At 42.8% G+C, this 15916-nt stretch overlaps 2 protein-coding genes across 2 annotated transcripts; one reads left to right on the top strand and one right to left on the bottom strand.

Annotated features, from left to right (window-relative positions):
• The first annotated feature begins 928 nt into the window (after positions 1-928).
• Positions 929-1552, top strand: LOC147610051 (mitogen-activated protein kinase kinase kinase 20-like). Its single transcript, XM_086787253.1, has 2 exons — positions 929-967; positions 1067-1552. The coding sequence occupies exons 1-2, from the start codon at positions 929-931 to the stop codon at positions 1550-1552; spliced, it is 525 nt and encodes a 174-aa protein (XP_086643379.1).
• Positions 1553-13147: 11595 nt separating this feature from the next.
• On the bottom strand, positions 13148-14359 carry LOC147610050 (mitogen-activated protein kinase kinase kinase 20-like). The gene has a single exon (XM_086787252.1). It carries the CDS (start codon positions 14357-14359, stop codon positions 13148-13150), a length of 1212 nt encoding a protein of 403 aa, XP_086643378.1.
• Positions 14360-15916: the final 1557 nt, after the last annotated feature.

The following is a 15916-nucleotide window of genomic DNA, read 5'->3' as shown; positions in this document are numbered from 1 at the left end:
CGTAGGGTGCAAATCTGAGAATGAAGGCCTTCCTGACAACTTTGAAAGCGTTTTTGTGCCGAGCATCCAAGGATTCGAACCATTGCACGGCCTTGCCTTAAAGACTAAGTCCAAGGAGATGGATTTTGGTTGCATCATCGAAAATTTCAAATGCCTGAGAGATTTGGTTAAAGACCTCGATATGGAATAGAGGGTCTCCATTTCTGTGGAATTTTGGCAGTAGTTTGAAAATTTTCACCCACATAGGTTTTGTATGTGATGTTTGTGGGTGCAAGTGTTGTGACACTCCCTTTCCTAGAGCTTGTGCTAAGCTCGGAATGTTAAGTTGTGGCGTAAGGGGAGGTGGTGCAAAAATGGGGGTGGAAATAGATCCATGGTGGATAGAGAAGAGGGTACATGAATATCCTCAAGGCATCTATCCGCACCGGGGTGTATGTATGGAGGGACACCATTAGATTAGGGGTCTTCAAAAATTGTTTTGCTCTCACGGCCAAACATGTGTGGCGTAGGTGACCACATGTAAATGTACAATTGAGGCCGAGGTGCCACCGAATGGAATGGAGGCACTAGGGGCATGCAACCATGATCGAAAGGTTAGCATGGTGTGCAAGAAACTTAGAAAAGCTTTAACAATACTTAGAAAAGCTTTAACAATACATGTGCAGGACCGAAATAGGAGTTTTAAGTTACTTTTGCTTTGCGCGCTTAAGGTTAAAAGATTTCTTTTATATATATGTATGTACAAAAACGAAATTCCTCGGTCGGTAGGAGTATAAAAGGAGAGACTAGCTCTCGCTTCGTCATTGCCGTCGCCATAGATACCCACGCAGCTAGCTCGCTATGGACAGCAGCATGTCCAGCAGCGAGAAGCAACACTCCTTAACACCAACACCAACATGCTGCGAGCGTAGTCATATTAGACCGCTCCATGGGTGTCGGGAGAAGCAAAGGAAGCTCGGGCAAGGCGGTTGTGGCATCGTGAGCCTGGCATTGGATAGCACGTCCGGCTGCGCTTTTGCGGTTAAGAGCGTTCTTTGCGACGACAGCGGCTGGTGGCTGGCGGCAGGATGGCAGCGCGGAGGCTGACTTCGCCAACGAGCTGGCGGTGCTGCAAAGGGTGCAGGGCTGTCCGCACGCGCTCAAGTACCTGGGCAGTGACACAGACGTGGACGAGTATGGTCGGGCAGTGAGGCTGCTCTTTTTGGAGTACATGGACGGTGGCAGCCTGCAAGACGTCGTGGATCACGAGGTCAAGAAGAAGAACAAGAGGGGTCTGTCAGAGGGCAGTGTTAGATTACTTGCCCGTGCCATCGTCGAGGGTTTGGAGGAGCTCCATGACCGTGGCCTTGTGCACTGCGATATCAAGTGCGCTAACGTCCTTCTGCGCCGCCGCCGACGATCCCCTACGGAGCTTGTTCAGCAAGCCGGGAATCACCTCCCGGAAACTCAAGATGATGAGTTTGAGGTCAAACTAGGGCACTTCGGTATCCGCAGAGAGTACGATCCCTCATGTTGGAGCTCACACGAACTTCTGCAGCATCCCTTGCTCTGACCTCATCATCACGGCGTGATCAACCTTCATGCCTGCGCTCAAGAAGTCGGTGGCACACTTAGGCTGCCGCCACCACCACGATGACCATACAGACCATTCAAAGCAGCGCAGCTGGATTTCCAAGATCATGAATCAACGCCACCACCTAGGCCCTACGAGCGCCGCCGCAAAGTCGTCCCACTGGCTTCATGTCACGTTGCCGTCTAATTCTCCTCTTTTTCTTTGCCTTCTCGTTATTTTCATTTCAACTAATAATTTCTTCTTATTTGCAGACTCTTACAAAAGCTTTCAACCAAGCCTCTTCTTCCACACGATCTTGCTATCGCACATTTTTTTGGTAGAAGCTACCTTCCCATCTTCATTTATTTACTCTACATTTCTATGCATAAGATCGCTTATGCATATTTTGTTGTAAGTTCTTATACACTCGATCTCTTATGCATCTACAGTTCATGCATAGTTCTCTCACTACAAGAGACATTTCTAACAGCAACGGATATTTGCAACAACTATGCATAAAAGGGATGGAAAGATGTACTGAGGTACTGGTATTGATTGGTGGGTTTTTTTTTTGCATAGTTCTTAAGCATAAAAATAGTAACGAATATCTTTAAATCCAAAAAATCTAGTATTTGTGATTGTTTTTCATGGCAAGAAGCCTTCTATTGGTCACTTGCGTGTCTTTGGTTGCTTGGCCTATGCTTTAGTGCCTATGCAACAACGCAGAAAATTGGATGATAAGGCTGTCAAATGCATTTTTGTTGGTTACAGTGCTGAGAGCAAGGGTTACAGATTGTATCATCCACAGTCACAGCGTATCTTGATTAGTCGAGATGTTGTTTTTGTGGAAGATGCTGTGCAGCCTTTGTTATCATGTACCAAAGAGACAAGTGTGAGCTTACGGGATGTATTTGATACGCTGTTGCCTCTATTTACAGGTGAAAATTCAAATGTAAGTCCTAATGAGGCAAATACTCAGCCTATGCAGATTTCAAACGACATCATAGATCAGCCTATTTCTGATGCAGATTTACAGGATGTAATCTATGAGGATAGGGCTAAAAATGAGTAGGCTAGAGGTATGCCTAAATGGCTGGTGCAAACCTTGCGTGATAGTAAAATTGATTCACCTATGTTTAGTCGTACTCGTTCAGGTTTTCAGCATGCCTCTTATGCATCAGATTGTTATGCTTTGGCTGTGTCTAGTATGTGTGAAGAGGAAGAACCTCTTTCATTTGATGAGGCACAAAAATCAGAAAATTGGTTGGCTGCAATGCAAAGTGAATATGATGCTATAATGAAGAATGGTACATGGTCTTTGTGTGATTTGCCTATTGGTAAAAAGGCCATTGGATGTAAGTGGATTTTTAAGTTGAAACGAAAGCCAGATGGCAGTGTTGATCGCTATAAAGCTAGACTTGTTGCAAAGGGTTATGCTCAAGAAAAGGGCATTGATTTTGATGAGACCTTTACTCCCACTTGTCGTATGACTACCATTCGTAGCATTTGTGCATTGGCAGCGCATAATGGTTGGAATGTACATCAGTTGGACATAAAGAGTGCATTCTTGAATGGAGATTTGCATGAGGAGGTGTATGTATCGCAGCCTCGTGGTTTTGTTCAAAGAGGGCAGGAAAACAAAGTGTGTAGGTTGAAAAAGGCTTTATATGGTTTAAAGCAAGCTCCACGAGCTTGGTATGAAAAGATACGTGCATATTTGACTGCACATGGTTTTCAGAATAGTCCAACAGAAAGCACTTTGTATGCTAAACGTGTGGATGATGTACATCTAATCATTGCTCTCTATGTCGATGACATACTGCTCACAGGACCAAATGAGAGTCATATTGCTGATTTTAAGGCTGATTTGAATGCCTCTTTTGAGATGTCAGATTTGGGGCATTTGCATCATTATTTGGGGATACAGTTTAAGCAGTGTGATGGAGGTATTGCTTTGTGTCAAACAAAGTATATTGAGACATTGTTGCGGAGATTTGGCCTTGAAGACTGCAAGCCTACTGCTACTCCAATGGAGATAGGTTTGAAGTTGAGTCTTCATGATGCTGGAGATCACTTTGATGTCACACTCTATCAGACGGCTGTTGGTTGCCTCATATATGTATGCATTACGAGGCCAGACATTCAGATTGTAGTCTCACAGGTGAGCAGGTTTATGCATAGCCCAGGGTCTCAGCATTGGAAGGCACTTAAACGCATCTTTCGCTACTTGAGTGGCACCATACATCTTGGGTTGTTTTATCCCAAGGGGGGATCGTTGCCGCCAAATTTGCATGCTTTTTCGGACTCAAATTGGGCTGGTTGCTATGACACAAGAGTGTCCACAAGTGGTTTTTATTTCATGCTCGGTAGCTCATGCATATCTTGGTTGAGCAAGAAGCAACCTACTGTGGCCACTTCGAGTTGTAAAGCTGAGTACAGGGCAGCTTTCGCAGCTACGGTTGAGTGTGTGTGGCTCAGACAGCTTATGGCTGACTTGGGTGTTGGACAGGAGTCTGCCACCTATATCTTCACTGACAGTCAGAGCGCATTGGCAGTTGCGAGAAACCCAGTTTTTCATGGTCGCACAAAGCACATTGAGGTGCATTGTCACTATGTCAGGGAGAGACTCTCAGCAGGAGAGATCAGCTTGGCCTATGTGCCAACATAGGACAACCTCGCCGATCTTTTCACAAAGGCGCTTCCTCGTGAGAAGTTCGAAGCTTTCCGCAAAGTTTTGGGCTTGCTCCCCTTTGTGGATTGATCTACTTCGGGTATGGCACTCCCCTATACATGAGTGCCAGCTCTCGTCCACACCATCACTCCCAGGGGGGATTTGTTGCCATATATATAGGCACAGTGATGTGTGTGAACACACTTAGGACCGCCGGGGTACTTTTTTCCTCTTTAGGAGGTTTTTTTCCCCGGCTTGTATATACGCCCATCATTCTAGGGCTAACTTATCTTTTGTACATTGACACAATCTAATACACTTTGTGTTGTGTGCATTCTTGCTTCTTCTTCTCCAAGCTTTGTGTGCTTTCTTGCAACCCTAATTCCAACAGCAACCCCTTGCACATTGGAGTTAGAAAGCGAAAGAATTAATATTAGAAAATTTTTAAAAATAAATGAGACTCTTGGCTAAAGTAGACTCTTGGCTACTTTTCCTTCTCGTGCTACTTCTCCTTCTTTTTACTATGTTATCCTTCTTCTCTATCTTCTTCTTCTCCTCCTTCTTGTCTTCAAGGCATAAGAGGGAATATAAAATGCACTCCTTTACAAACGTTTCATTGGTTAAATAATAGTCTATAATCTATATCAAGATTTATTATGTGAGTCCTTGCTAGTCTCTTCAATCATTAGGGCCAAAAATGTTTTAAAAAGGGCCACATTTTAATCACTTATATCGAATTAAGATTATGCTTTGGACCAATAGAAATGTGCAACATTAAACCAATAATATGACATTGGGTGTCATATCTACTTTTCACTAACTTCACTAGTGTTGGCTATTTTAGGGGTTATCTGGCATGGCTATTTGTGGGGGTTTCAGCTTCAAAACCTCAATAAAATTTTAAAAATTAGGTTCCCTCCAAAATTAGTCATACATTTCAGTAAATACATTTCAAATTCCCTAGCCTTTTGTGTGGTTGCACCTCTTTCTCATCATCTTTTTGCATCATCCTCTCCTCTATTCATCATCAAACAATGTCGAGACAACAATTTAACCCAAGGTACACTCCTAATGCCATTTCATCATGCATCCTTCACAATGTTAAAGATGTTCAGGGTCTGTGGAAACAAATAAACTTCAAGTTAAATGATTGGATGACTATGCAACCATCATGCAAAGGTCTCATAGGATAAAAAGGAAAAGAAGAGGATTACGACAATACCATTGCAGGAAGAGGCATATCTTGGAAGTCTAGATAGCAAAAGATGGGAAGGTGCAACATATGTACATACAAGAGACATGCACATGCATCCTTCTATTCCACCATCCGGATTGCAAGCTCATCGTAAGATATTTTTTATAATTAATTGACGTTCTTTGTGATTCTATGGTTTATTCACATGTCTTGTATATGTAATAGATGTTTATCCATCAACAAACATTGAGTGGCAAATCTGTGGAGTCATTCATTAGGACTTTTGAAGCTATGCATGCTGATCTTGGGAAAGTATTATTTTATTAACCATTTTCTTTTTTCATTAATGAAAGATGTTTTTATACAATGCTAAGTATATTGTCCCTGCAAGACTAGAAGCTTCTGGAAGACTAGAGAGTTTACCTATACCAAGCCTAAATTCTTTAGATTGGGATTTTCCAGACAAAGGTACTCTATTATCATTTAAATCCAAGAATATTGTCTTGGATATTCAAAAGTCTATAAAAACTAGAAGGATTTCTAAGACGATTAATCTATCATGGTTTACAGCTCTCCATGTATTTGTGGCATGTTTTCGAGAAGAAAACATGAAGGGGACAAATCCAAGAATATTGTCTTCGATATTCAAAAGTCTATAAAAACTGGAAGGATTTCTAAGATGATTCATCTATCATGGTTTATACCTCTCCATGTATTTGTGGCATGTTTTCGAGAAGAAAACATGAAGGGGACAAATCCAAGAATATTGTCTTCAATATTCAAAAGTCTATAAAAACTGGAAGGATTTCTAAGACGATTAATCTATCATGGTTTATACCTCTCCATGTATTTGTGGCATGTTTTCGAGAAGAAAACATGAAGAGGACAAAAGCAATGTGACTGCCTACATATATCTGGGTCTACCTTGGATAATACACTCAGAGCAGAATGGAAAGTGATTGAAGTCATCCGTAGGGGTGATTTTATAAAATGTAATGCTTGCATTGATTGTGTGGTAATGGCATACAAAATCTCGCAACAACAAGCCTTGTATATCAGCTTAAAGTACCAGAAGATGGAAAAAGAGTAGAGGGACTTGGATGCCATTGGATTCAGAGAAAAAATTTATGCAATATGACCTAACAATCAACTTGAGTGATGAAGACAATAGAGTTGTTCCTATGAATGCAAAATGGACATTGCGGGATGTGCACACATCCTTGGAATCTCTATTAGATGCCATACCATCATGCTTGAAATTTAAGGTAGATGCTATTACAGTGGAAAGAAATCTGAAATACTTTTAGTTGTATGAAATGTATGTCTCCTATAATCTTGAAGTTTTCTTAATACAACATAATTTTGCACTCATTTATCTTGCCTTGTGGATTCATTTTGTAAAATAGTTATTCAATATTATTATTAATATTTAAGATGTATAACACAAGATTACCAATATTAAACGAGAAACTGAACTCAATATTAATTTTATATGTAATATATTTATTGCAATGATCATTACAACAAAAAAAGGGGTTAGCGAGAGTTATACCATGGCCTTTATAAAAGGATCTTGAAAAGTGTCGAGGTGTAAGTGTCACTATTTTTTTGATGCTATAACCACCGCTATATCATGTGTTATAACCGTCGCTACATCCCACGCAACTTCTGCTACTCAACGTTGCTGTCAAAAACAACATCGCTATTTTCACCGCTCAACGATGCTGATAAAAACATCATCATCGCTATTTTTATCGCTCAGCGGCGCTGATAAAAAAATTAACGTCAATATTTTTGCTGCTTAGCAACGTAGATAAAAAAATGTTAATGTCGTTATTTCCATCGCTCAGTGGCCCAATCTATCCCAAAAAAATTTTATTTCAATATATTGCAGGCAGTTTTATTTTTAACAAACAGACACATCGACATATGAAAATACATTGAAACATAGATACTCCTGAAATCTTAATTGTATTAAATCCCAAATGCCATAAAAGGCGAGTTACATCCAAAATGCCATAACAGGAGGCGAGCTACATTGAGTATGGAGTTACACAACATTAAACATAATAGGCCGGTCTCTACACATCCTGCTCCTCCTCATCATCATCTTAACCACATATTGGTTAACACATTCCTATGACAACTATGTCTGCGCACTTATGTAATGGGCACTCGTACTATATTGTAAATCCCGTCATTTGATGAGGAAAACACCCTAAAGACGCTCGCAAGTATTAAGCTTCAAAGCATAGATAAGAGGATCTTAGTTAGTTGGCCAAACCATAGAGAAAACCCTTGTAACTATGTTTTGGGTGCCCAGGGTCACTCCCTCCCGAGCGGCCTAGTGGGAAAAGGCTTGAAACTATAAAAGCCAATTTCTCTTGTTTGTAACTCATTCTCCCATTTATGTATTAGAAGTGGAGTGTTCTCTCTCTCCCTCTCTCTTGTTGCAACTCTAATCTAGCATGTGTGGTGTGCTTAGGGTTAGGGTTTAGAAGTGATTAGTGCTAATCATTTGTTCTCTCTTGCTTCCTCTCTCTCTCTCTCTCTCTCTCTCTCTCTCTCTCTCTCTCTCTCTCTCTCTCTCTTGAGTGATTAGGCTAACCAACGCGATCCTCTTCTGTGGAGATCCCACAAGATCTTCGTGCGAGAGAGGTTGCACCTGCCGTTGGATTAGAGCAACCACCTCGGTGTGACAATGAGTGCGGGAGGACGGCGGTGACGAGCGGCTACGGTGGATCTCTTGAGCCTAGCTATAGTTCAGCATGGATAGACAACTTCCCATGACATGTTAGGGTAGGGTTTCCTTAACATCTTTAGCATCGTTGCTGGGGAGCGCCATCTGCTACTTGTCAACACCATCTTTGATTCGAATCTGACGGAGCCTCCATAGCCCGGTACTAGGTAGGCTCTTTGGGATGCGGTTTTTTTATGTTTTTGTTGAGATTCATGTATAGCTTTGTGTTTAGAGTAGGATTATCACTTGTTTGAGTTAAAAAAACTTATGATTTGGGTGATTAGAGGGATAATCAAGAGGGTTTGCTTAAACCTAGACTCTTATTATTAATTTTTAGCTTAATCATATTTTTTAGATAGGTAGGTTAGCATTACTAGATAGAACACTAGTAAAAAAACATAAACTATCTCTTAATTTTTACTATCACTTACCTACTAGTTAGTGTGATTAGTGGACCTAAAGAGAGCAAAAAACTAAAACATTGAGCCTAATTGCTTGCAATTAGACTAATTGGAGTGGCATTAGTGTTCTAAACACTTGCCTTGACTCAAATCTATGTTTAGTTCACTCCAATTAGGCCCTAATTTGTAAGAATTAGCACTACTTTGGTCTCTTTTGTCTAATTTTTCCTCTTTTAAGTGGATTAATTAGTGAAATTATTTTGGGATAATCACATGTTTGGATTAGCATAAACATTGCTAATCCACCTATCAAATCTCCATGCTTAAACTTGAAGGCAAAGAAGAGGATTAAGGAGTGATTAATAGTGAAATTAAGTGAATTAATCTTTAGTTAAGCTAGAGTGCCTCTAAATTAGTCGAAACCAACTAATTTAGAGGTAGCCTCAAACTTTGACCCTTTCCCACCTACTAGCATTAATGAGGGAGTCTTCGTTGTCTCCCACTCACTTCCCTCCAATTTGAAATTCAAATTCAAATTCTAAATTCCAAATTGAAATTCAAATTCCAATTTGCCACGGCCGTACCAACCTAAAGCCATGGGCATGCCCTTGTAAGCATATGGCCATACCAAAATTAAAAAAACTTTTTTCCAAAAAAAATTACAAATTTCGAACGACCGTTCCATTTGCCACACGACCATTCCACACTAAAGCCACGGGTGTCGACTTATAAGCGTACGGCCATTCAAAACATAAAAAGAACTTCTTTTTCAAAAAAAAAATCGAACAGCTGATCCACACTAAAGCCACAGGTGTACGCTTGTAAGCGTACAGTCATACTTAAAAAAACGTTTCAAAAAAAATAAATTAAAAAATTTCCGAATGGCCATTCCGTACTAAAGGCACGGGTGTACGCTTGTAAGCGTATAGTCATATCAAACCAAAAAAAATCCAAAGAAAGCCGAACGGTCATTCCACACTTGTCGCAACCATTCCACACTAAATCCACGAGCATACGCTTGTAAGTGTATGGCCATACCCCAAAAAAAATCAAAAAAATATGATTCAAAAAAAAATCCGAATGGTCATTCCACACTTGTCCCCACGGTCATTCCATACTAAAGCCACAAAAAATTTAAAAAAATTCCAAGCAATCATTTCACACTTGTCGAGGTCGTTCCACACCAAATCCGAGGGCGTACGGCCGTACCAAACCCCAAAAAAAACTTTTAAATTTTTTTGAAAAAATCAAAATTTCCAAATCTTTAGAGGTGTTTTTGGTCTACCTCCCCAACTCACTAGTGTCATTTTTACATGCATAAAACGCCTCAAAAAACCACTTTTAACCTTACATGCCCAAAGCAAAAGTGACTTAAAACTCCTATTTCGGGCCCGCGCGTGCATCTCTGAAGCTTTTCTAAGCTTCCCGCACACTATTGTAACCTTTCGGTCATGGTTGCATGCCCCTAGTGCCTCCATTCCATTCAGTGGCACCTCGGCCTCAATTACACATTCACATGTCGCCTATGCCACACATGTTTGGCCGTTAGGGAGAAACAATTTTTGAAGAGCCCTCATCTAATGGTGTCCCTCCATACATACACCCCAGTGTGGATAGATGCCTCGAGCACATTCATGTACCCTCTTCTCTATCCACCACGGATCTATTCCCATCCCCATTCTTGCACCACCTCCCCTTATGCCACAACTTAACATTTCGAGCTGAGCACAAGCTCTAGGAAGGGCAGTGTCACAACACTTGCACCCACAAACATCACATACAAAACCTATGTGGGCAAAAATTTTCAAACTTTTGTCAAAACTCCACGGAGTTGGAGACCCCGTATTCCATATCGAGGTCTTTAACCAAATCTGTCAGGCATTTGAAATTTTCGATAATGCAACCAAAGTCCATCTCCTTGGACTCAGCCTTGAAGGCAAGGCCGTGCAATGGTTCCAATCCTTGGACGCTCGGCACAAAAGCGCTTTCAAAGCTGAGGAAGGCCTTCATTCTTAGATTTGCACCCTATGAGCCCAAATGGAGCCCCATCATCTAACTATTCCAATTGGAAAAAAACTTGAGGAAACATTATGCGACTACATCGCACACACACTTGATTCACACTGCGAAGACTCGAAGAGAGGGAAAAGTTGAGAGATAAGCAATTAATGAACCATTTCCTCTTGGACTTGCATAATCCAAGGCTTCATGAGACCACGTGTTGGTCAAGGACCCCTCCACCTTTGATCAGGCTTGCAAATGGGCCATCTTTCTCAATGACGACATAGGAGAAAGCTATTCCACGCAATTGGCCACTGCGCCAATGTCAATCCAAAGCTCTTTTGTAATGTTACCTTCCTCTCCTCTCCGGCCCCAAGCCTTATTGGTGGCACCGCCCCGAACCAACTACTCACATAACGCACACCACACCCCTCTCCGGTGCCAATCTTTCCATCCCAAATGATTGCCTCTCTAGGCACACCCTATTGCTCATAGAAAGATTCCAAACAGGTCCATTGCTAAACCTATGGAGCCCCTAAGCTCCACCATCCCCGAGGCACCCCTATCACCTCATCTCCCTTTGCTGGTGCCTCACATGGACCCCCTAAACCACTTGTGCACACTATAGGTGCACCCACAACCACCTCTTTTGTGTTTCCTGTACCATGGACCCCATAGAGTGGCAGACTACCGTCAAAAGAAATGTCTGCCAATGCAACCACAATGTTATGGCTATGGAATTGACCATTACTATAAGGATTTCCCTTTCCAATAAGTTTCTCATTCCACATTCAAAGACATGCCATCCCACAACGTGTTGAGCGTTCAACATGGGAAGATTTTGACTGTCCCATTGAATGTCATCACACGGTTGCAAGCCAAGCTAAAGAAGGCCACATCCCAAAAGAAACAATGCTCTAAGCATGTTATCCACGGAGGTGATCGGGTTAGCATCCGCCGCATGTAGCCCACCAAACGGGAAAAATAGTTGGCCACTTATCCCAATGCCATCCTTGAGAAGCAACATCTTCAGGAGGCTGAAGCACTAGTAGAGCAATACCAGGCTCAACTAGAACCGCCACCCATTTTTGTAACCTTTAACCACATACATGAGTGTGCATCGTCCCCCATTGAACCTAAACTTCCACACCAGGTAAGTCAGGAGGCCCTACAAATGCTCAAGGCCGAGGATGATCCGTTTGCCAACATGATGTTAACAAACAAAGATTTTGCCCCTCATGCACCTCCTCGTCCTCCAATGCTTAATCCACAAATGGCCAAGCCCAAATCCCACGTTCACATCATCGAACAACTTGATGCGAACACTAACATAGAATTTGCTGCTGCCAGAGACACACGAGGTCCACACACCAAAGTTGCTGAGGTATTTTTTGCTCCTACTGTAACCACATCTCGACCTCCACACCTATCAAATAAGGACCAACTTGAACTTCCATACACTATTGCTGGTCCACCCTATGATCAAGGCCCCGCCCCTTAAGAAGCCCCTACCCATCAATGTGACTTGGCCGGCCTCTCTGCCTTCCTTTCCTCCCAAATCCAAATGCCCATTGGAACCTTGTTAAGAGGTAGTCCAAATCTATGGAATGACCTTCGAGATTGGATGGAACACAAACTGTAGGCTTCTATTGAGGAGGAAGCTCCCTTAGATTCCTCGGACGAATCTGGGTGCCATCGTCCAGACTTACTCCGTCACCACCACTCCCAACCCAAAGGCGCACCCACAATTCGTATCCGATGCGCTAGGACAATGTTTTGAAAGTGATGACACAAATGCAGCATTGCCCATTTCCTATAATAGACATGTGGTCAAAGGCATCGTGGATGGAGGTGCTAGTGTAAGCATCCTCACACAAACATGTTGGGAGGAAAACTGGGGATCCCACCAAATTAGTGATCAATCTTGCGGATAGAAACTCTACAAAACCCTTGGGCCTAGTGCATGACCTCAAGGTCAAAGTCTGTTGGCATGACATTCCACCTCACATTTGTGGTCATGGATGCCTATGATGCCATCTTGAGTTGACCCTTCATGATACAAACCTGACTAATCCATGACTAGGACCTGCATCATGTCTACCTCCACAAACTCTCTCAAATGGTTAAGGTCAATTTATATACCTGGCACACACATCCCACAGCTCTCTAAACAAGCGAAAAAGAGAATGATATACAGACCAACGAGTATGCACACACTTATACATGAGTTTTGACACATCTAGAACCTGACTAAACCCTTTTTGAAATATCAACAGATTCTTGGAGTTCCAAATCCCCCAAAGACAACAATATCTAATAATACAAAATACTAAATTAATTGCCCCTCCCCTCTTGAGTCGGTCTCCCTAGCACCCAATCACCCCAAGTTCCCTTAACCCGCTCCCGGAGTCCCTGTTGGTGTTTCACCTGCTTGCCTAGCGGACCTAGTGATCATCCATTTCAAAAAAAATGTATAATGAGGTTTGGGGGGTGGCATAGCATAATACCCCCCAAAAAAAAACAAACCATGTTAGACAATGAGGCAGAAAATACAAAAATGAATTTATCTCAGTTTGGAAAACTACAACTAGAGGGCAACGTGACGATTTGGAACATGAAGCCGGTGGGACGACGTTGCTGCAGCGCAGGTGGGAGCTAGGTGGTGGTGGTGATTCAAGAACTTGGCGATCCAGCTGCGCTGCTCTGAATGGTCTGCCTGGTCGTCGTGGCGAGCGTCGTGGTGGTGACGGCGGCCGAGGTGGCCCACCGACTTCTTGAGCGCAGCAGTAAGGGCATGCAGATTGATGACGCCGTGATGATGGGGTCGGAGGAAGGGATGCTGCAGAAGTTGGTGTGGGGTCCAGCGTGCGCTGGGCTCCCTCACCAGGCAGTGTTGCAAGAAGTCTTTGCATGGCTTGGAGAGATTACGGGGTAGATGTGGCGGCTCCGCCATGGCCTGCCGCAAGAGGGCCTGCTCACCGGAACCCCAGGGTGCGCTTCCCTGCAGCATCTCTGCCACAGTACAGCCCAGGCTCCACACATCCGACGCCGGGCAAGGACCCCGACCTTGCACCACCTCTGGCGCCATGTGGGATAGTGTACCTCTCCTCTTGTATTGCCCACATACGCCGCCGCTAAGACACGAGGGGTCGTACTCTCTGCTTATACCGAAGTCCCCTAGCTTCACCTCGAACTCATCCTCTTGCATTTCCCGGGAGAGGTGGTTCTTGGCTTGCTGTACAAGCTCCGGATGGGATGGTCGGCGGCGGCGCAGAAGGACGTTAGCACACTTGATATCGCAGTGCACAAGACCACACTGATGGAGCTCCACCAAACCCTCGAGGATGGCACGGGCAAATAATCTAACGCTGCCCTCTGACAGACCGCTCTTGTTCTTCTTCTTGACCTCCCGATCCATGGCGTCTTGCAGGCTGCCACCATCCATGTACTCCAAAAAGAGCAACCTCACTGCCCGACCATACTCGTCCACGTCTGTGTCACTGCCCAGGTACTTGAGCACGTGCGGACAGCCCTGCACCCTTTGCAGCACTGCCAGCTCGTTGTCCAAGTCAGCCTCCGCGCTGCCGTCCTGCCGCCGGCCGCTGTCGCACAGAACGCTCTTAACCACAAACGGGCAGCCGGACGTGGTGTCCAACGCCAGGCTCACGATGCCACAACCACCTTGCCCGAGCTTCCTTTGCTTCTCCCAGCACCCATGTAGCCTTCTAGTAGGACTAGGCTCGCAGCATGTCGGCGTTAAGGAGTGTTCCTTGTCGCTGCCGGACATGCTGCTGTCCATAGCTAGCTAGCTGGGTGGGTATCTATGGCAACGGCTATGACGAAGCGATGAAATACAAGGTGCTAGTCTCTCCTTTTATACACCCTTCTTCTACCGACCGGGGTGGCGGAGGATCGGAGCCCATTTCGTCTGGATGTTAATTCTTTAAAACACAAAAGTACATATACTATATGTAAGAGATTGTTCTTGTTGGCCAAAGTAGACTCTTGGATACTTTTCCTTCTCGTGCTACTTCTCCCTCTTATTATATTCTCAATCTTCTTCTTCTCCTCCTTCTTGTCTTTAGCGCATGAGAGGGAATATAAAATGCACTCCTTTGCAAACTTCTCATTGGTTAAATAATGGTCTATAATCTATATCAAGATTTCTTATGTGAGTCCTTGTTAGTCTCTTCAATCATTAGGGTCAAAAATGTTTTAAAAAGGGCCACATTTTAATCACTTATACCGAATTCGGATTAAGCTTTGGACCGATAGAAATGTGTAACATTAAACCAATAATATGACATTGGGCGTCATATTTACTTTCCACCAACTTCACTAGTGTTGGCTATTTTAGGGGGTTATCACCAGTTAATGTAATCTGGCACGGCTATCTGTGGGGGTTTCAGCTTCAAAACCTGCTCGCATGTACCAAATGTCAATACTTAAGAAAAGAGAATTTAAAAAATTAGGTTTCCTCCAAAATTAGTCGTACATTTCAATAAATACACTTCAAATTCCCTACTGTGGTTAAACCTCTTTCTCATCATCTTTTTGCATCATCCTCTCCTCTATTCATCATCAAATAATGTGGAGACAATAGTTTAACCCAAGGTACACTCATAATGCCATTTCATCATGCATCCTTCACAATTTTAAAGATCATCAGGGTCTGTGGAAATGTATAAACTTCTAGATAAACGATTGGGTGACTATGCAACCATCATGCAAAGGTCGCATAGGATAAAAAGGAAAAGAAGAGGCTTACTATAATACCATTGCAGGAAGAGGCGGATCTTGGATTTCAAGATAGCAAAAGATGGGAAGGTGCAACATGTGTACACGACAAGTGAGATGCACATGCATCCTTCTACTCCACCATCTGCATTGCAAGATCATTATAAGATATTTTTTGTAATTTAATTTATGTTCTTTATGATTCTATGGTTTATTCACATGTGTTGTATATGTAATAGATGTTTATCCATCACAAGTATTGAGTGGCAAACCTATGGAGTCTTTCACTTGGACCTTTGAAGCTATGCATGCTGATCTTGGGAAAGTATTATTTTTCAATCAACCATTTTCTTTTTTCATTAACAAAAGATATTTTTATACAATGCTAAGTATATTGTCCCTGCAAGACTAGAAGCTTATGGAAGACTAGAGAGTTTACCTATACCAAGCCTAAATTCTTTAGATTGGGATTTTCCAGACAAAGGTACTCTATTAGCATTTAAATCCAAGAATATTATCTTGGATATTCAAAATTCTACAAAAATTGGAAGGATTTCAAAGAGGATCAATATATCATGGTTTATACCTCTCCATGTATTTGTGGCGTATTTTCGAGAAG

The sequence above is a fragment of the Cibotium barometz genome, chromosome 50 (assembly GCF_041138505.1).
Source record: "Cibotium barometz isolate CiBa-2024 chromosome 50, ASM4113850v1, whole genome shotgun sequence".
Taxonomy (NCBI): Eukaryota; Viridiplantae; Streptophyta; class Polypodiopsida; order Cyatheales; family Cibotiaceae; genus Cibotium; species Cibotium barometz.
Note: the sequence above shows the minus strand (reverse complement) of the source record. Positions and strands in the feature narration are given on the sequence as shown.

What these genes read in the sequence shown, in the direction of transcription:
- LOC147610050 (XM_086787252.1), bottom strand. Translation starts at nt 14,359, where the DNA reads ATGGACAGCAGCATGTCCGGCAGCGACAAGGAACACTCCTTAACGCCG.
- LOC147610051 (XM_086787253.1), top strand. Translation starts at nt 929, where the DNA reads ATGGGTGTCGGGAGAAGCAAAGGAAGCTCGGGCAAGGCG. An exon ending in AAGGAAGCTCGGGCAAGGCG is followed by an intron (nt 968 to 1,066) that starts GTTGTGGCATCG and finishes GGCTGGCGGCAG; the next exon opens with GATGGCAGCGCGGAGGCTGA.